Source organism: Mandrillus leucophaeus, unplaced genomic scaffold (assembly GCF_000951045.1).
Source record: "Mandrillus leucophaeus isolate KB7577 unplaced genomic scaffold, Mleu.le_1.0 Scaffold439, whole genome shotgun sequence".
Taxonomy (NCBI): domain Eukaryota; kingdom Metazoa; phylum Chordata; class Mammalia; order Primates; family Cercopithecidae; genus Mandrillus; species Mandrillus leucophaeus.
In genome coordinates this window covers 39,452-58,818 of record NW_012104687.1, presented here as the reverse complement: position 1 = coordinate 58,818, position 19,367 = coordinate 39,452, and the positions used below count along the sequence as shown (strand labels likewise).

The 19,367-nt window shown below is 49.4% G+C and overlaps 1 protein-coding gene across 4 annotated transcripts; it reads left to right on the top strand.

The window, feature by feature from the left end:
• The first annotated feature begins 845 nt into the window (after nt 1-845).
• Nucleotides 846-18,315, top strand: NECAP2 (NECAP endocytosis associated 2). Of its 4 annotated transcripts, none has more exons than XM_011993935.1 (8): nt 846-943; nt 3,806-3,906; nt 8,019-8,123; nt 8,210-8,291; nt 9,246-9,354; nt 11,900-12,077; nt 15,871-15,946; nt 17,076-18,315. In XM_011993935.1, exons 1-8 carry the CDS (start codon nt 930-932, stop codon nt 17,122-17,124), a joined length of 714 nt encoding a protein of 237 aa, XP_011849325.1. In that variant the 5' UTR covers nt 846-929; the 3' UTR covers nt 17,125-18,315. The 4 variants fall into 4 exon arrangements, with proteins under 4 accessions (XP_011849325.1, XP_011849323.1, XP_011849322.1 ...); XM_011993933.1 differs by having other exon boundaries at nt 846-1,021; XM_011993932.1 differs by lacking the exon at nt 15,871-15,946 and having other exon boundaries at nt 846-1,021.
• Nucleotides 18,316-19,367: the final 1,052 nt, after the last annotated feature.

Genomic DNA, 19,367 nt, shown 5'->3' with positions numbered 1-19,367 from the left:
TTCTTCTTCTTCTTCTTTTTTTTCTTTTTTTGAGACAGAGTCCCGCTCTGTCACTCAGGCTGAGGTGCAGTGGCACAATTTCAGCTCACCACAACTTCCGCATCCCGGATTCATGCTGTTCTAGTGCCTCAGCCTCCCAAGCAGCTAGGACTACAGACATACGCCACCAAGCCCGGTTAATTTTTGTATTTTTAGTAGAGACGGGGTTTCACCATGTTGGCCACGCTGGTCTCGAACTCCTGACCTCAGGTGATCCGCCTGCCTCAGCCTCCCCAACTGCTGGGATTACAGGCGTGAACCACGGCGCCCGGCCTGGAAATCTTCGTAAATTACTTGCGTTACCAAACTTTACTTCTTTGAATACAACTCGTTGTTGAGGTTTGGCCACACGGGGCTCTGAGCACATAAATGGGTTCTCATAGGGGAAGCATGGAGGGTGGTAGGCTAAGGGCATCCACTTAGTGTGGTGGGTCGGGTGGCCAGCTGACCCTTAGTCAGGAGAGGGAAGGATATTCAGGTAGAGGAGGCGCCGCAGCAAAGGCTGGAGGACAGAGATGCTGCAGTGTGGGCTACGGCTTTGCCTCTCGGCCAACTGGGCCCCAGGCCTAAGAACTGAAGCGATGGGGATGATCCACACCCAGACCATGGGATATGGAGGGGTCCATCTATGGCGGGCGCCGGTCTCTTTCTCTGCGTCCGAGGGTGTCTGGAGGGAGAGAGAAGCGTCTGGAGGGAGAGAGAAGCCTCCGAAGGTCTCCCGCCGCGTGTCTTCAGCGGGGTTTCCTGCAGAGGGCGCACAAACGAGGCAGTGCTGAGGCCCGCGAGCTGCCGCTCTAGCCGAAACCTGGTCACAGAGTCGCACCGCTTCCGTCCGTCGGACAGAGGAACGGTGGAAGGAGCCGGAAGTCCGGTGGGCTCCAGGCGTCGCGATGGAGGAGAGTGGGTACGAGTCGGTGCTCTGTGTCAAGCCTGACGTCCACGTCTACCGCATCCCTCCGCGGGCTACCAACCGTGGCTACAGGTGATTTCCCGCCGCCAGACTAGGCTAGCTCCGATTTAACCCTTTCTCCGCCACCCGGACACACCCACTGCGGGAACCGAGGACAGCCCTGGCCAGTTTTGGGGCGAGGGGGAGCTAATGCTGCTGCTTCTTCCAGTTCCAGGCCCGAGCAGGGAGGCGGACCCAGAGTTTCGCCCGTCTCAGTACGACGCGCGAAACTCCTGGCGGCGGGGAGGGCGTTAAAGCCGTATCTAGCGCTTAGGGACCCCGGTGGGCTGCCAGGTACCCTAAACTTGGTCGGGGGTGGTGATGTCACAGACGCTTCTCTTTCAGCGCTAACCGGTGGCCTTGAAGGGATCCTCGAAAAGCCTTAAGCGGGGAGGTACCCTATCACAGACGGAAATATCCGAGAGGAGGGGAGGGGAGCCCAGAGCCGGCTGAAAGGACCGGTCCCAGGGAGCTTTAAGCTGACAGTCAAAGCCTGGGGACCCCTTCCTGCCCAGATCCCTTCGCACGAATTTCACCCTTGATCACAGCCTGGAGCAGTTGGGAGGACCCCATCTACATTTCTCTGATCTCTACCTGAGACGAATAAACACACACGCTTGTAAACATACAGAGTATCTCTGCAAGGGAACACAGGAAACTGCCCTAGGGGAGGGGAACCGCCCTTGGAAGGAGACTTCCTTTCCCTTTTGTACTGTTTGCATTTTACTACCCTTTGTATGTGTTATCTATCAAAACAAGACGAAAAATATTAAACGAAGCAACGATACACTTCATACAGACACCCTGGCCTATGGCTATTTTGTGCCACTGAGTGGTGGTGAGGAGTGTTCATATTTGCGGGGGCCTGGGTGGCTATTGAAGGTGATGGTTGTCCAAGTTTTTCGGAAATACGGGATTGGCCTGCACCCCAAGAATGATGGAGCGTCCACATATCCTCTTGTTACTTTCCATTGTGTTACCGTGGGCTCATAGCTGATTTTATGGTGGAAAGATGTATTAGTGAACATTACATTCATGACATATTTTAAAATAGTGTTAAAAACAACAGTAACCAAAATACATTTGTTTTCTGTCATCAAACTGTAGTTGGACCATCAAACCATTGATGGTCGTCCAGCCCTATCCTCTGTTGGGTCTTTTTTTTTTTTTTTTTTTTTGAGACAGAGTTTCCCTCTTGTCCAGGCTAAGAGTGTAGTGGCGCGCGATCTCGGCTCACTGCAACCTCCGCCTCCCGAATCCAAGCGATTCTCCTGCCTCAGCCTCCAGAGTAGCTGGGATTACAGCCATACACCACTACTACCGACTAATTTTGTGTTATTAGTAGAGACGAGGTTTCTGCATGTTAGTCAGGCTGGTCTCGAACTCCCAACCTCAAGTGATCCTGATCCACTCGCCTCGGGCCTCCCAAAGTGCTGGGATTACAGGCATGAGCCACCACGCTCGGCCCCCTATCGGGTCTTTAGTAGGATGGGTTTGGTTCCTCTTGGTGCCCCAGAGAGTGAGGTTATGGATTGTCAGGGCTGGCTGGTTTAGCTTAGAGGAAACTACCAGTGCCTGCAATTAAGTCTTGGAGCTCTCCTTAGCCTGAATCTCAGGCCTAGTAAGAGGAACTGGAACTGAGTCTGCTGATTTGTGAATTGACAAATCTGCATTTGTGCAGCCCTCAAGATAGCCGCGTCCAGGGTTCTTGAGAACTGGCACAGGGACTTCCAAGAAAAGCCTCCTGGAAACACCTGCGGTTCTTGCTATTTGGGGATTTTACTGACCTTTTCTTAGAACTAAAATGTGAAGTTAATGCTTTAAAAGAGTCAAAACAGCTGGCTGTGGTGGCTCACGCCTGTAATCCCAACACTTTGGGATGCCTAGGTGGAAGGATCCCTTCAGCCTAATACCTCAGGACCAGCCTGGACAACATAGTGAGAGCCTATCTCTAAATTTTGTTTTTTTTAATTAGCCTGGTGTGTTGGTACACACACCTGTAGTCCCAGCTCCTCAGGAGGCTGAGGTGGAAGGATCTCTTGGGCTCGGGAGGTTGAGGCTTCAGTGAGCTGTGGTTGCACCACTGCGCTTCAGCCTGGGTGACAGAGTGAGACCCCATTTCAAACAAACCAGAGCCAAAAGAGGCATTGCTGTAAGTTAATGGTTTCCTGGGTTTCTTCCTAAGCTCCCATTCGCTTTTCTGTTCTCCTTTTCTCTTCTGGTGATTGCTCCATGCTGACTTTTTCTTTCGAGATAGTCTCACTTTTCTCAAATGGTCACTCTGATCACTGCAGTCAAGCAATGTCAGAAACAGAATCAGGCCCCTGCAACTGCTGCTTCTATAGAAAGGAAACTGGAAGGAAGTCCTACTCGGAGGAGGACACTGTGGTCTAGAGAGGGGGTCACCAAGTGACAACCCACTGTATTTTTGTATGGTTCACACCTAAGAATGGTTTTTACATTTTTTAAATAGTTGGGAAAATGTTTAAAGGAGAGTGTTTCATACTGGGAACATTATATGAATTTCAGATTTCAATGTCTACACTTCGATTGAAATACAGCTGTGCTCAGTAGAAAATAGTTGATACCTAAAGCATCACCACGTGCATGTTCTGTACTGCTTTTACTCTACAGCAGCAGAGCGGCCTTGTTGTGACAGGCTGTGTGCCCTGCAAAGCCGAAGATATTTACTGTCTGACTCTTGACAGAAAATGTTTGCCAACTCTTGGGCTAGAATAAGCAGCCCTTTCCATCCCCAGCATTGGGGTCACGCAGCAGGAGCCTCTGGCAGAGGTTCAGTGGTGTTTGTTCCCTTAGGGCCGCGGAGTGGCAGCTGGACCAGCCATCATGGAGTGGCCGGCTGAGGATCACTGCAAAGGGGCAGATGGCCTACATCAAGCTGGAGGACAGGACCTCAGGTAACCGCAAGGGAGGCCGCACCTAGCTGAGGGGCTGCGCTCCCACTTTGTGAAGGGAGAGGTGGTCTGGTCTGGCCAGGCTTTAAGCTGTACCTTTCTCCCACCTTAGTTGTAGAAAGTACTGTCTCCAGGTGTAAAAACAAGTATTTCATGTCAAACACCAGTTCCTTTTAGGAGTCCTCAGGAAAATGTGGAGGCCAAGGAGAGGAGACCACAGCTTGGTCCTGGTAGGAAGAAGGAAGCCCTGGAAGTGGCCTTGAAGACAGGCGGGTGAGGATGCACAGCTCTCTGCTGCTGGGCTCTGCTTCCTACTGAGGAATTGTTTATCAACGCAGCGGTAACTCCCAGAGCTGACCACACCCATTAACTGAAGAAGCTGGAAACTGTCTTACTCAGCTCTTTCTATAGTGAGAGGACAAGCCGAGCTGGGTTGTGTTGGGGTCAGGTGGCAGAGATCGTCTTGGGGGAAACTTCAGAAGTGCTGGGCCACCAGTGCATCTGGGTGAGCTGTGGAGGGCAGTGTGCCTGAAATCCCCCTGCTGAGACCCCGAGTGGGGTCGGACACAGTGCCTGCTCAGTCAGGTGCCACAACATTCGGTCATTTATTTTTTGTAATGTGTAGAGATTTTCCTTTGTAGAGCAGAAGAAAGTGCAAAAGTTTAGAGACAGAACTGGCTGCCTCTTCTCAGAACTATGTTCTGCCTGAGCTACTGGACGTGGGGTGAGCCACATGACCTCTGGAGCCTTGGCCTCCTCCGTGTTGAAATGGGGATCGTATTAGTTCCTCCTTCATAAGACTGTTGGAGAATAGGAAGTGAGCGGATATTTCTCTAATTGCTTTATGGACTGCGAGGCAACCCAAAGCGTTGATTTGTTCTTTGGGAACTTGGGTATTGGCGGCAGAGGAGTTTGAAGAGGCAGCTGCCATGGCCAGACCAGAGAATTTTAGCTGGAGAATTGCTGGGACACCCCAGGTAGTGTCATAAGAGAATGGTACCACCTGTTGTTCTCTGGGGAATTTGGTAACTGTGACTTTATTTATTTGAAAAAAATTTTGTTTTTTAGATGGAGTCTTGCTTGGTCACCCAGGCTGGAGTGCAGTGGCACGATCTCGGCTCACTGCAACCTCCGCCTCACGGGTTCAAGCAGTTCTCTGCCTCAGCCTCCCGAGTAGCTGGGATTACAGGCGCCTACCACCACGCCCAGCTAATTTTTTTGTGTGTGTTTTTAGTAGAGACGGAGTTTCACCATATTGGCCAGGCTGTTCTTGAACTCCTGACCTCGTGATGCGCCCGCCTTGGCCTCCCAAAGTGTTGGAATTACAGGTGTGAGCCACTGTGCCCCGGCCAGCTGTGACTTTAACATGACTCCCTAATGTAACAGCCACTGCCTAGGGCTGAGCCTCCCCTGTGGGACCCACCCCAAGGTGCTCTTAGCTCAGGGTCATGGCTGGGTCATGTTAGTCTCTAACTTTCCCATGAGGTAATGAGCATATCACTCTAGGCCAGGCTTTCTCAGCTTCAGCACTGTTGACACTTGGGGCCAGATGAGTCTTTGTTTCGGGGAGCTGTGGAGCCCAATGAGGATATTTTACAGCATTCTTGGCCTCTGTCTAGCAGATGTCAGTAGCACCCCCCAAGTTGTGACCATCAAAATTATCTCTAGACATTGCCAGATGTCTCTTGGGGACAGGGGAGCAAAATCACCCCGATTGAGAATTACTGCTGTAGGCTGAAGGCATCTTGGTAAGGTTGGAACAGAAGGCAGATAAATTGACAAGAAACTGCAGACTCTAGGGCTGTTGGTTTTGAATCAGTTCAGCCTTGATTACAAAATTACCTCTAGCCCCGGCACGTAGCTCATGCCTGTAATCCCCTCACTGTAGGAGGCCAAGACAGGTGGATCGCTTGAGCCCAGGAATTCCAGAGCAGCCTGGGCAATATGACAAAACCTTGTCTCTAATAAAAATGCAAAAATTAGCCAGGTGTAGTGGTGTACACCTGTCATCCCAACTACTTGGGAGGCTAAGGCACAAGAATCACTTGAACCAAGGAGGTAGAGGTTGCAGTGAGCCGAGATTGCACCATTGCACTCTAGCATGGGTGACAGAGCAAGACTGTCTCAAAAAGAAAACAAAAAGAAAATAAAACAGGCCAGGCACGGTGGCTCACCCGCCTGTAATCCCAGCACTTTGGGAGGCCAATGCGGGCAGATCATCTGAGGTCAGGGGTTCGAGACCAGCCTGACCAACACGGAGAAACCTCGTCTGTACTAAAAATACAAAATTAGCCGGGCATGGTGGTGCATGCTTGTAAACACAGCTACTCAGGAGGTTGAGGCAGGAGAATCGCTTGAACCTGGGAGGCAGAGGTTGCAGCGAGGCGAGATTGTGCCATTGCACTCCATCCTGGGCAATAAGAGTGAAACTCTGCCTTGGAAAAAAAAAAAAACAACCAACCCAAAAAACAAAGTTCTCTCTAAACCACAGGATTCAATAGAAGATATTTGATTAAATACTTAAAGCACCAGCCAGGTATGGTGACTCATGCTTCTAATCCCATGGCTTTGGGAGGCCAAGGTGGGAGGATGGCTTGAGACCAGGAGTTAGAGACCAGCCTGGGCAACATGTGAAGACCCTGTCTCTAACAAAAGAAATTGAGTGGGCATGGTGGCATGTGCCTGTATTCCTAGCTACGTGAGAGGCTGAAGCGGGAAGATTACTTGAGCCCAGGAGTTTGAGGCTGCTGTGAGCTATGATGCACTGCACATTGCACTTCAATCTGGGCAACAGAGCCCAGACCCTGTTTCTTCTTTTTTTTTGTCACCTTGGCTGGAGTGCAGTGGCACAATCTCAGCTCACTGCAGCCTCCAACTCCTGGGGTCAGGGATCCTCCTGCCTCAGCCTCCCAGGGAGCTGGAACTAAATGTGCGTGCCACCATGCCTGGCTTATTTTTATATTTTTTCTAGAGATCAGGTTTCACCATCTTGCTCATGCTAGTCTCAAATTCCTGGGCTCGGCCGGGCGCAGTGGCTCACGCCTGTAATCCCAGCACTTTGGGAGGCCGAGGTGGGCGGATCACCTGAGGTCAGGAGTTCAAGACCAGCCTGGCCAACATGATGAAACACTGTCTCTACTAAAAATACAAAAATTAGCCTCGTGTGGAGGTGCATGCCTGTAATTCCAGCTGCTTGGGAGGCTGAGGCAGGAGAATCACTTGAACCTGGGAGGTGGAGGTTGCAGTGAGCCGAGATCGCGCTGCTGCACTCCAGCCTGGGCGACAGAGGGAGACTCTATCTCAGGCAAAAAAAAAAAAAAAAAAAGGTATAAATCAAATTCCTGGGCTCAAGCAATGCACCCCACCTCAGCCTCCCAAAGTGCTGGGACCACACCCAGTCCATGACCCTGTTTCTAAAAAACAAAACAAAAAATACTAAAAGCAACAGACGTCAGCACATACGAAAAACTGATGCCACTCATAAATGCTCGTGGAAATTTTATGTTGCGCTGCACCTGTCGAGTGCTGTAGTTGACAAGGTGATGTGTTTCACAAGGGCTCCTTTTAAAGGTAGTCATGCTTGCCCTGTCTCAGATTGAATTAAATCAGCCTGCTTCAGATTCCCTATGGGTGTGAAAACTTCCTCCCTTATTTCCTCGGGGCTTACTGGCCCCTCTTATAGTCCTGCCTCATGTACTGGGCCTCTTCAGCAGGTGTGATTACCTAGGTCAGGGCTCACCTGTTCTAGGACACTCAGGGTTCAGGTAATATAAGTGGGTAAAGCAGATGGAATGGATGGGCTAGCAGCTCCAGCTGCTCAGGGTGGCTTGGAGGCTCAGCATTAATAGAGCTTAATTTTAAGAGAAGCCAGGCAGAATACTAAACTGGGCTAGATTTGACCTGTAAGCTATCTCTGACTTAAGCCTTTCCTTAGTTATATTTTCTGTGTCTTCCCTTTAGCAAGAATGGATTTGATTTGAATTCCAGAGTAAGATTTGCCGATCTGTCCCAGCTGGCTAGAGATACCTTGCGGGAAAAAGGCCCAGTAGTCTGGTAGAAACACCTGGCTGGAAGGGGGCTCAGGGCTCAGCGCTCAACCTAACCTGTGCTTTCAGGGGAGCTGTTTGCTCAGGCCCCGGTGGATCAGTTTCCTGGCACAGCTGTGGAGAGTGTGACGGACTCCAGCAGGTACTTCGTGATCCGCATCGAAGATGGAAATGGTAGGCATGGGTCCTGGTGCTTCCTCCTCTTGGGAAAGGTTTTCTCAGCCTGTGGAAGGTGGGATTGATCATGTGTTGTCCCCCAGGGCGACGGGCGTTTATTGGAATTGGCTTCGGGGACCGAGGTGATGCCTTTGACTTCAATGTTGCATTGCAGGACCATTTCAAGTGAGTGGTTCTGGGAGACACATGCTCATGCCCCTCCCTTCTTGCCCTGGACAGAATGATCTCCCAGGTTAGGATACCCAAGTGGTTGTGTGTGATTTGTCTGGCAGCAGAGACTCAGGAGAACCCAGGGCAAGCCACCTGTCTGCTCTGCCAATGTTCATCTCTGCTGTAAAGTCTTGTCCTTTACCCGAGGCCCATCTCTACCATCCCAGCCTTCGGGCCTGCCACCTGTCTTCCCTTACCAGGCCCCTGAGCAGTCAGAGTCCTCATCAGCCTCCTGTGGCCTTTCTGGGCCTGCTCCTCCATGTCATCAGTGGCGCTTGGATTCCCAGGGCACCCAGCAGATGCTCTGATGTCCTTTTCTGAAGCTAAGAGATAGGGCAGGAAGTCCTCCTCCACCATCTGCAGGGCTTGAACTCAGGCTGCCAGTGAGTGGGCTATGCCTGGCCACTCATGTGGGCGCCTCTGGCTCTTCCCTGACCTGGTGCTGCTGTGTGGTGTGGTATGGAGGGTGGGGGAGCTTTGTGTTGCCCTCTACTTCTGGGTATCTGTCTTGTCTCCCTGTCTACCTTCTGAGTGTTTGAGGGTGTGTGGAGACCGCATCTTAGTTCTTGTGCCACATGCTGTAGAGGGAGGGGCAGGCTCTCACATGTGTCCTAGAGACAGTGTTAGGACCCTCTACATGAGTGATCTCACTGAACTCGTAGCCATCTTGAAGACCTATAGAATTGTGGGCATATTTTGCTGACGAGGAAACCAATGTGCATGCAGCTACTTAAGTGTCAGAGCAGGATTTGAATTCAGGCCTCACTCCCAAGCCTGCACTCTTTCTGCCACCCCGTCTCACTACGAGGCTCAGCCTGGACTGATGGCAGGCAGTAGTGAAGTTAGCCAGTGATTGCAGGGCGGCTGGTCTCTTCCTTCCTCACCTTTTTCCTCATGTTCTCTCCCCAGGTGGGTGAAACAGCAGTGTGAATTTGCAAAACAAGCCCAGAACCCAGACCAAGGCCCTAAATTGGACCTGGGCTTCAAGGAGGGCCAGACCATCAAGCTTAACATCGCAGTGAGTTCCACCCTTGCTTGACTGTGGTGGCCATGGTCACGTGATACTTGTGGCCACCCAGAGCCCATCGCTCTTCTTACGGTTCAGCTCCTTCAGTTCAGCAGATGTTTAGTGAGCATCTGCCTTGTGCCAGGTCCTGCACCAGGGGTGAACGAGAGACCTCTATTCTTGTGGAACTCAGAGTTAAACTGAGACAGGCAGGTAAAAATGTAATTACAACATGGCAGGAAAGGTTCCATAACTAAGGGATGCCCTGGGTGCCGTGGGCCCCTAGAGGAAGGGCATGCAGCCCATAGAGTTGGGAACCAAGTAAGGCTTACTGGAAGAAGGGACCTGTAGGCAACGGAAGAGTGATCAAAGAGGACCAGCAGGTGCAAAGCCTCTGAGCTGAGAAGGAGCATCAGTCATTTGCTGCCGGAAGTGGTGCTTCTGTCCTAGCTATTATAGTGCATCAGGAGGGACCCATGTGCTCATCCCAGGCTGTGTCTTGAATGAGGAAGATTTGGGAGAGTTCTGGCAGGAAGGCGTTGAGGTGGACACTGGGAGTCCTGGGCAGCTTCTGCTGATGGTGTTGTCCTGGCTCCTGTGTCTTTGTTCTGAGCTGCTCTACCTCTGGCTTCCCCCGGTCAGTTCCTGTTCATAGGAACAGGTTGGGCCGGGCCGCCTAAAGTTGACCTTTACCTGGCTGCAAGGGTGGAGAGGGGAGATGAGGTCAGACTCATGATTGGGGGCACCCAAGGACCAAGTGGATTGGTTTTTGTTTTTGCCAGGAATACTGTGTTGAGATGGATTTGTTTTTTGAAGAAGCTTTGTAACGCTAAAATAATGCTTTTCCTCTTTACTTACCATCTCTTTCTCCTCTTTTCTGCTTCGTGCTGGTGATTTGGGATCCTTGAAGTTGGCCAGCTGGCCCTTAAGAGAGAAATGCAAGTCCAATCCAGTGGACTGGTTGGGATGCGATTCTTTCTCTCGCTTGGAGGAAACTAACATTTAATGAGCACCAGCTGTGGGCCAGGTAGTGTTTTTAGGCATTTCTCATGTGAATTAAACATCTCCCTTTCCTCCGTGAGATGAGGAAATGGAGGCTTAGGGAGGGTTGGGGACTTGCCCAGGGTCACAGAGCTACAAATAACTGGCACAGCTGTACTCACACTGAGGTCTTTGAGGTCTTTTGACTTCAGGGCTGGACTTACTATTCTATTAAGCTGCTGCTTTCCTTACAAGTAGGGAACATATTATCTTCATCTGTGTGACTTGTGCTGGTTTCTGGCTCATGCTTGGTGCTCAGTTTTTTTTTAAGCATTTTCTTGAAGTATAATATGCATGTAAAAAAGTGTACAAATCATAAGTGCAGAACTTAGTGAAATTTTAAAAACCTAATTTATAGGCCAGGAGTGGTGGCTCCTACTTGTAATCCCAGCACTTTGGGAGGCCGAGGCGGGTGGATCACCTGAGGTCGGGAGTTCAAGACAACCCTTACCAACATGGAGAAACCCCGTCTCTACTAAAAATACAAAATTAGCCGGGCGTGGTGGTGCATGCCTGTAATCCGAGCTACTCGGGAGGCTGAGGCAGGAGAATTGCTTGAACCCGGGAGGCGGAGGTTGTAGTGAGCCAAGATCAAGCCATTGTACTCCAGCCTGGGCAACAAAAGCAAAACTCTGGATCAAAAAAACAAAACAAAACAACCCAATTTATAAACTTGCACCTCGCTGAAGATGCAAAAGATAGTCAGCACTCTGGAAACACCTCTCCTGGCCCCTCCCAGTAACTACCCTGAGTAACCCTATACTGACTTCACATACCGTAGGTTTCGTTTGTTCTTAACTTTCATAAGTTGAATCATACACCTAATCCTGTTTTGGGATGATTTCTTTCTCTTACTCAATGTAATTTTTGTGAGAGTCATCCATGGTGTTGTGTGTAGTTTGTTCATTCTCACTGTTGTGGCATGTACCATTGTGAGAATTCATCCAATTTATTTATGTTTTACTGATGATGGACATTTGGGTAGTTTCCAGTTTGGGGCGATTACAAATAGTGCTGCTGTAGATGTTTGAGTTCATGTCTTTTGGTGCATATATGTATGATTTCTGTTGGTTTATATCTAGGAGTGGAATTGCAGAGTCATAAGTTTAAGTTCCTATGTTGAGCTTTATAGATCCTTTCAAGTAATTTTTCAAAGTAGTTTTACCAGTTTACACTTCGATCAGCAGCACATGAATGGTTACTCCATGTCATAGTCAATACTTGATAATCTACATTTTAGCCATTCTGGTGAGTGTGTAATGGTTTATCATTATAGCTTTGATCTGCATTTCCCTGATGAATGAAGTGGGGTGCTGGGTTTTAAAATGGACCTTATTTGTGATAGATTCAGAATGATGATGCACTAAGTGTAGCTCATAACAATGCTAGGTAGGACCATCTTTTGGTTAGACAGATGTTAGGGCTCTGGGGTCACCTTGGCCCTCCTCGTGGGGTTTTCTGGTAGCACTGGGACTGCAGCAGAACTGGCTGATTTGCATTCCTCTTCCCTGTTTAGAACATGAAGAAGAAGGAAGGAGCAGCCGGGAATCCCCGAGCCCGGCCTGCCAGCACAGGAGGGCTGAGCCTGCTTCCCCCTCCCCCAGGGGGCAAAACTTCCACCCTGATCCCTCCCCCTGGGGAGCAGTTGGCTGTAGGGGGATCCCTCACCCAGCCAGCAGTTGCTCCCAGTTCAGGTTAGTGCTCAGTGGGCGACTGCTGGATCGGTACCTGTGTGCTCCTCTTCTCACTGGCAGCTGGGCCCCATGGTTTTCCCCCCGTCACACACATGGATTGGTAATGTAGTACCTGTCCGTGTCAAAGAAGAAAGGCGGGCACCCAAAGCTGATTCTGCACACGCTGGTAAGGGGCTCCTTCTATTTGGCCTTTATGGCGTCTGCCTTCCCCTGAGAGGCCGGACCTGGGATTTGTTTGTTACTGTGAAATCATCAACATGTCAGTTCCTGGTTCCCAGTGTGTGCTCAGTGGGTACTGAGTGAGTGGGTAATGGAGACACTGTCTCTGCTCACGTGTAGTGTGAGAGATGAGTCACAGCACAGAGACCAAATGTGTAGGCCTAGACCCACCATCAGCTAGTGTGATCTGGGGAGGTTTCATGAAAGAGGTGACATTGATCTGGACCTTGAAGGAGGCAGATAGAGTAGGAGTGGTTGGCATTCCAGGCAGAGAGAACATGAATGAGGCCAAGACTTTTAGATACCTGGTGTATTTAGGGAGATGGGTACAGCATAAGGTATGCCAAGGTGAGTGGTGGGAAATGAAATTTCGTTTGGAGTGAGCACCTCGGGTGTGGAAAGCTGAGAGCATTTGCCCTGGCAGCTTGTGCTGAGGAGCCCTTTGGAGACCCTGGGATTCTGGAAGTGAGTGTCTAGTGTCAGCCTCTGACCACGCTGGGGTGCCAGCCCTTTGCCTCTACCTCCCCACCCTGCCCAGCCCAGCTTGATGCTCCTGGCCTTCCCCGGGCTGGGCGATTGTTACCAGCCTGCCTTCTGCCCACAGCTCTCTCCAGCTTGCAGGCAGGAAGCCTTCCTGCTGTGCTGATTCCTAAGCATCCCCAACATCGGCTGCCCTATCTGGAGGTCAAGCTTTAGGCTTCAGCCCTGGGGGGAATACTCTAACCTGGAGAGTGGCAGAAGGGGCAGTCAGAGAGCCCCTGCCTGGTACTGGGAACTGTTCTTTAAGCGTTATTTCTCAGAGTGGGGTCATAGGACCACTTGCCTTGGCATCGCTGGGGGATAGGGGCAGGAATCTGCATTCTTATGTCTATTCTTTTTTTTTTTTTTTTGAGACGGAGTCTTTTTGCTCTTGTTGCGCAGGCTGGAGTGCAATGGCATGATCTCAGCTCACCGCAACCTCTGCCTCCTGGGTTCAGGTGATTCTCCTGCCTCAGCCTCTCGAGTAGCTGGGATTACAGGCATGCGCCTCCACACCCAGCTAATTTTGTATTTTTAGTAGAGACGGGGTTTCTCCATGTTAGTCAGACCGGTCTTGAACTCCCGACCTCAGGTGCTCCGCCCGTCTTGGCCTCCCAAAGTGCCAGGATTATAGGCGTGAGCCACTTTGTCCAGGCCTTATGTCTATTCATGTTTGTGTGTTGACTAAAGTCTGAGAGCTACTACCTTAGGCCATCCCTTGGTTGCTGATGGTTATTTATTTATTTATTTATTTGAGATGGAGTCTTGCTCTGTCACCCAGGCTGGAGAGCAGTGGCATGTTCTCGGCTCACCACAACCTCTGACTCCTGGGGTCAAACGATTCTCCTGCTTCAGCCTCCCGAGTAGCTGAGATTACAGGCATGCACCACCACGCCCACCTAAGTTTTATATTTTTAGTAGAGGCAGGGTTTCACCATGTTGGTCAGGATGGCCTCGATCTCCTGACCTTGTGATCTGCCCGCCTCAGCCTCCCAAAGTGCTGGGATTACAGGCATGAGCCACCACACCTGGCCTTGCTGATTCATTTTTAACAGCATTTTAATTTTAATATGGTGTGCTTGCTGTGTGCCGGGTAGAGTTCTAGGCAACTGGCAGGTATAGCATCAAGTTTTAGTTCTCAAGGCCTTGTGTTCTGGTGTCTGAGACAGGCAGTTAGCATATCTACAAACAAAATGGTGTCAGATAATAAGTCATAAATAGCAACATTTATGAAGCACTTACTATATGAACAATATGGTTGGGTTCAAATTTCAGCTTACCAGCTTTGTGATCTTTATTAATTAATTTATTTTTATTTTTTATTTCTGAGATGGAGTTTTGCTCTTGTTGCATAGGCTGGAGTGTGACGGCATGATCTCAGCTCACCGCAGCCTCTGCCTCCCAGGTTCAAGTGATTCTCCTGCTTCAGCCTCCTGAGTAGCTGGGATTACAGGCATGTACCACCACGGCTGGCTAATTTTGTGTTTTTAGTAGAGACAGGGTTTCTCCATGTTGGTCGGGCTGGTCTTGAACTCCTGACCTCAGGTGATCCTCCCGCCTTGGCCTCCCAAAGTGCTGCGATTACAGGCATGAGCCACCATGCCTGGCCTACTTATTTATTTTTAAGATGGAGTCTTACTCTGTTGCCCAGTCTGGAGAGCAGTGGCATGATCTCAACTCACGGCAACCTCCGCCTCCTGGGTTCAAGCAATTCTCCTGCCTCAGTCTCCCAAGTAGCTGGCATTACAGCTGTGCACCACCATGCCTGGCTAATTTTTGCATTTTTAGTAGAGACAGGGGTTTCACCATGTTGGCCAGGCTGGTCTCAAACTCCTGACCTCAGGTGATCCACCTGCTTTGGCCACCCAAAGTGCTGGGATTACAGGCTGAGCCACTGTGCCCAGCCCAGTTTTGTGATCTTTAGAAAATCACTTCTCCATGCCTCATTTTTCTCATCTGTAGGATAGGGGAAGTAATGATACTTAAAATATAGGTTTCTTGTGGGGATCAAATAAACTAATCTATGTATAGCACTTAGAACAATTTTTGGAACATTCTAAGTGCTTACTGAATGTTAGCTCTCATTTTATTAATATCGTTATTGCCACTATATGCTGGACTTGTTCTAAGCATTCCATGGGTATTTAATCCTCACACCAGTCCTATGGAGTAGTTCTGTTATTTTCACCATTTTAGAGGTAGGAGAATGGAAACTGAAATGACCTGCACAGTCACATGGCTCGTCCCAATCTCTTTCCCTAGAGGCTGGGGTGAGGTTCACAGAAGATAATGTGCCTTGAGCACTTGGTGAGCATTGAGGACCCTAGTTTTATCTGGTCTCCTGGCCCAGAGCAGATTAGAAATAGCAAATTAATGTGAAGGCGGAGTGTGGCAAACACAGGCCCTTCAGAAGGGACAGATGGCAGCACTGGGGGAGGTGCCAGAAAAGCACAAGAGCAGGCATTGTAGCCCCATGGTGTCACCCACCTTGGTGGAGAGATAGGAATGCGCTTCTGTGTGAGCTCTTGGGAACGCTCTTCCTGACCCCTAACCAGTTTGGGGCCTGGGACTCGGCACGTGGCTGGCACATAATGTTCTCAGCTAGTTGATCCAGACATGGTAGTGCAGGCTTGGTATGAAGATGATCTTGCAGTTTTGGTGGACATTCTCCGTTCAAGAAGCTGAACCAGGTTATAGTAAATTTTAAACAGATTTCAACATGAACGGTTGATAACAAAGTCAGCTTCAGGTATGCATGATAGATGACGTGAGACTAACCCCAACTCCGCCGGCACCCCTCCTTCCACCTTGTATGTGGCTTTCTGCTTTTTCTCCAGAGCCCTCAAGGGCTGGTGGGAAGATGCTGGAAGTGTGGCAACCCAGTGGTGTTTTGTTGCCCAAAAACTTGTCTTGGTGTGGCTTTCCCAGCTACCTGGTGTCATGAGACTGTTCACTGAGTCTTATGATTAGGTCATGGAAACAACCAGAAAGAGAGGTCTCTGACTCCTCTGTCCCCTCTTCTCTTCCTATGGTTTGGACTCGGGAACATCAATAGGAGGTGCTCCTGTACCCTGGCCACAGCCCAAGCCTGCCACCGCTGACATCTGGGGAGACTTTACCAAATCTACAGGGTGAGGAGGGCCATGTTCTGTGGGGGACTGGGGCCAGGGCCATTGCTCTACAAACCTTGTATTGTTCCACATGCCTGCCTTCTGGTGTTAGGATTAGGAGTAACAGTTTTAATTTGGATGTTTTCTTTTCTTTTTTTTTTTCCTTTTTTTTTTTTTGAGAGGGAGTTTCGCTCTTGTTGCCCAGGCTGGAGTGCAATGGCATGATCTTGGCTCACTGTAAACTCTGCCTTTCAGGTTCAGGCAGTCCGCCTACCTCAGCCTCTCAGAGTGCTGGGATTACAGGCATGAACTACCATGCCCGGCCCAAAATACAGTAATTATTGATTGCTGAAAATGTCAAATCCTAGAAAACGCAGCATTCTTACTCGTAATGTTAACATCGTTCTTAAACAGTTTTTAGCCTAAGATTCATTTGAGGAGTCCGATTTTTCCCACAATAGACAGTTCTGATGATTCAGATGATTCTGGAATAACTCCAAGAACAGTTTTTGTATATTTTATTTTCACATTGAAAATCAGTCAGATTTGCTTCAGCCTCAAAGAGCGTGTTTATGTAAAATTAAATGAGGGCTGGCAGTGAGCTGCGCTCTTTTTTTCTAGATGGGAAAGGGGTTAAGCCTCTTCGGCCAGGCGTGTTGGCTCACACCTGTATTTCCAGCACTTTGGGAGGCTGAAGCAGGCAGATCACTTGAGGCCAGAAGTTCGAGACCAGCCTGGGCAACATGGCAAAACCCTGTCTCTACTAAAAGAAATACAAAAATTAACCGGTCATGTAGTTCCAGCTACTAGGGAGGCTGAGGTAGGAGGATCGTTTGAGCTCAAGAAGTTGAGGCTGCAGTTAGCCTTGAGTGTGCCACTGCATTGCAGCCTGGATGACAGTGAGACCCTGTCTCAAACCAAAACAAAACAAAACCACGCACAAAAATGATAAATACAGTTACATTAACTATTTTAAAAAAAAATTGAGGGCCAGATTTGGTCTCTGTGCCAAAGTTTGCTGACTGCTGCTTTAGAACATTTAGGAACTGGCTTCTTAGAGCTTTTTCTGTCCAGAGAGAAACCGCCTTTTATCTGCTTTGGATTTTCAAAGATCTGAACTCCCCCACCCTTCCCTGTCTTCTCTTTACAGATCAACTTCCAGCCAGACCCAGCCCGGCACAGGCTGGGTCCAATTCTGACCTGAGCACAATTTTTCCTCATGTGACTTCTGGGAAGGAGCTCCCTCGTCTGGGCCAAAGGAAGGAGGGAGAAGCACTCCTCAGCTGGGCTGTGTTTGGAGCATGAGTCTCTCCTCTCCTTGTCTGGCTCTGTTGACAAACTGGGCATGTTGGGCAGTAAATTGGCACCATGTCACACTGTTTCCTGGGATTCAAGTATGCAACCAGAACACAGGAGAAGAAAAGCTCCAGGATCCTTGTCCCCATCTGTCCTCTTGACATGAGAGAGATTCTGAGACTTCTTCCATTGCGATGACCCCTATTAAACACAAGCCCCCAAAGCAAAAGAATAGGTTAAGTTTGCTGCCTGGATTCAGACCAGCCCTTCCCAGGGTCTACAGGTGTCATGTGATCACTGTTCAGCGGGAAGCTTTCTGTACCCACACTGGCTGTAGCCACTTCAGTCCATCTGCCCTCCAGAGGAGGGGTTTCTTCCTGATGTTTAGCAGGTTTAGAGGCTGCAGCTTGAGCTCACAATCAGGAGGGAAACTGGAAGGATTAGCAGCTTTTGAAAATGTTTAAATATTTTGCTTTGCTAATGTGCTGATCCGTACTAACTCATCTTTGCAAAAGGAACTGCTCCTTCAGCGTGCCGCAGCAGGGGCCTCTGAAGGGATTCCTCACTGTGTGCAGCTGCCCTGAGCTTCAGGCAGCAGTGTTCATCTCTGGCCAGTTGTCTGGTTCCCATGTATTCTCGGCCAGGTAGGCAACACAGAGCCAGAGTGGGTGCTGGAAGCCAGACGGAACAGTGTTGGGGCAGGAGGGTGGAAGCTGTTGTCATGGGGCTGTGGGAGTCGGCACTCTGTCTGCTGGTGGCCCTCTCGGCTCGCAGGTTCACAGTGCCGCTCCTGGCAGACTTGGGTTTTCTCTTTGGTGGTTTCTAAAGTGCCTTATCTGCAAACAATTTCTTTTCTCCTTCAGGAACTGTGAATGACTAGCAGAAGGAGCTCAGTAAACTAGACGTCCAGGGTTGCTTGGTTTACTGGTTTATAAGAAATCTGAAAGCACCTCTGAAATTCCTTTTATTAACTCACCTCTCAGTTGAAAGATTTCATTTTTGAAGGGTCAAGACCATGAACTGAAAAAAGTGTTGGCCTTTTTGTGGGACCAGATTTTTAAGATAAAATAAATGTTTTTACTTCTGTCATTGTATGTGAAAGATGAATGTGTTTCTGGCCGCGTGGCTGCTATACTCTTCAGGGTGCCACAGCTAGACTCATGGCCACTCTCTCACCACTGACCAAGTGTCCAGATTGAAAGTTCAGGGCTGGGGTATGAGGCTGGCCCAAGTGAGGAAATGCAACCCTGTTGTCTAAGGCAATCGGTACCTTCTCTCCTGCGTTCTCTAGGATAGTATGGTCTTTTCATCATCCTCTGGGTGATGTGAAAGTACTTGCTTGAATCACTTTGTGTGGGGCTTCATTCTCCTGTGGAGTCTCATGATACAGGCTGTGCTAGAGAGCCTCGCCCCTTGCTTTCTGTCTTCCACCAAACCTACCCACAGAAGCATCTCCCTAAGAAGTAAAGGGGTGCAGATACCCAGAGGTCAAAAGTAAAATTAAGAGGCTGGGCGCACTGGCTCATGCCTGTAATCCCAGCACTTTGAGAGGCCAAGATAGGAGAATCATTTGAGGCTGGGAGTTTGGGACCAGCCTGGGCAACATAGTAAGACCCATTTCTTTCCTTTTTTTTCTTTTCTTTTTTTTTTTGAGACACAGTCTCACTCTGTTTCCCTGACTGGAGTGCAGTGGAGCAATCTTGATCACTGCAATCACCGCCTCCCAGGTTCAAGTGATTCTCCTGCCTTAGCCTTTCCAGTATCTGGGATTACAGGCACCTGCTACCACACCTGGCTAATTTTTGTATTTTTTCAGTAGAGATGGGGTTTTACCTTGCTGGCCATGGTGGTCTCAAACTCCTGACCTCAAGTTATCTGCCCACCTTGGCCTCCCAAAGTGTTGGGATTATAGGCGTGAGCCATAGCACCCGGCTGTTAGACCCCATTTCTTAAAAAAAAAAAAAAAAAAAAAATCAGCTGGATGTGGTGGTGGTACATGCTTGTAATCCTAACTACTTGGGAGGCTGAGGCGGGAGAATTGCTTGAACCCAGGAGTTTGAGGCTGCAGTGAGTTATGGTCACGGTGTCGCACTCCAGTCTGGGCAGCACAGTGAGACCCTAGAGAATTCTCTAAAAGAATTACAAA

Excerpts from the sequence above, each read along its gene's own strand:
- NECAP2 (XM_011993932.1), top strand. The coding sequence starts at position 930 with ATGGAGGAGAGTGGGTACGAGTCGGTGCTCTGTGTCAAGCCTGACGTC. Across the intron at positions 1,022-3,805 it reads GCTACCAACCGTGGCTACAG|GGCCGCGGAGTGGCAGCTGG; the intron begins GTGATTTCCCGC and ends TTGTTCCCTTAG. Across the intron at positions 3,907-8,018 it reads GCTGGAGGACAGGACCTCAG|GGGAGCTGTTTGCTCAGGCC; the intron begins GTAACCGCAAGG and ends CTGTGCTTTCAG.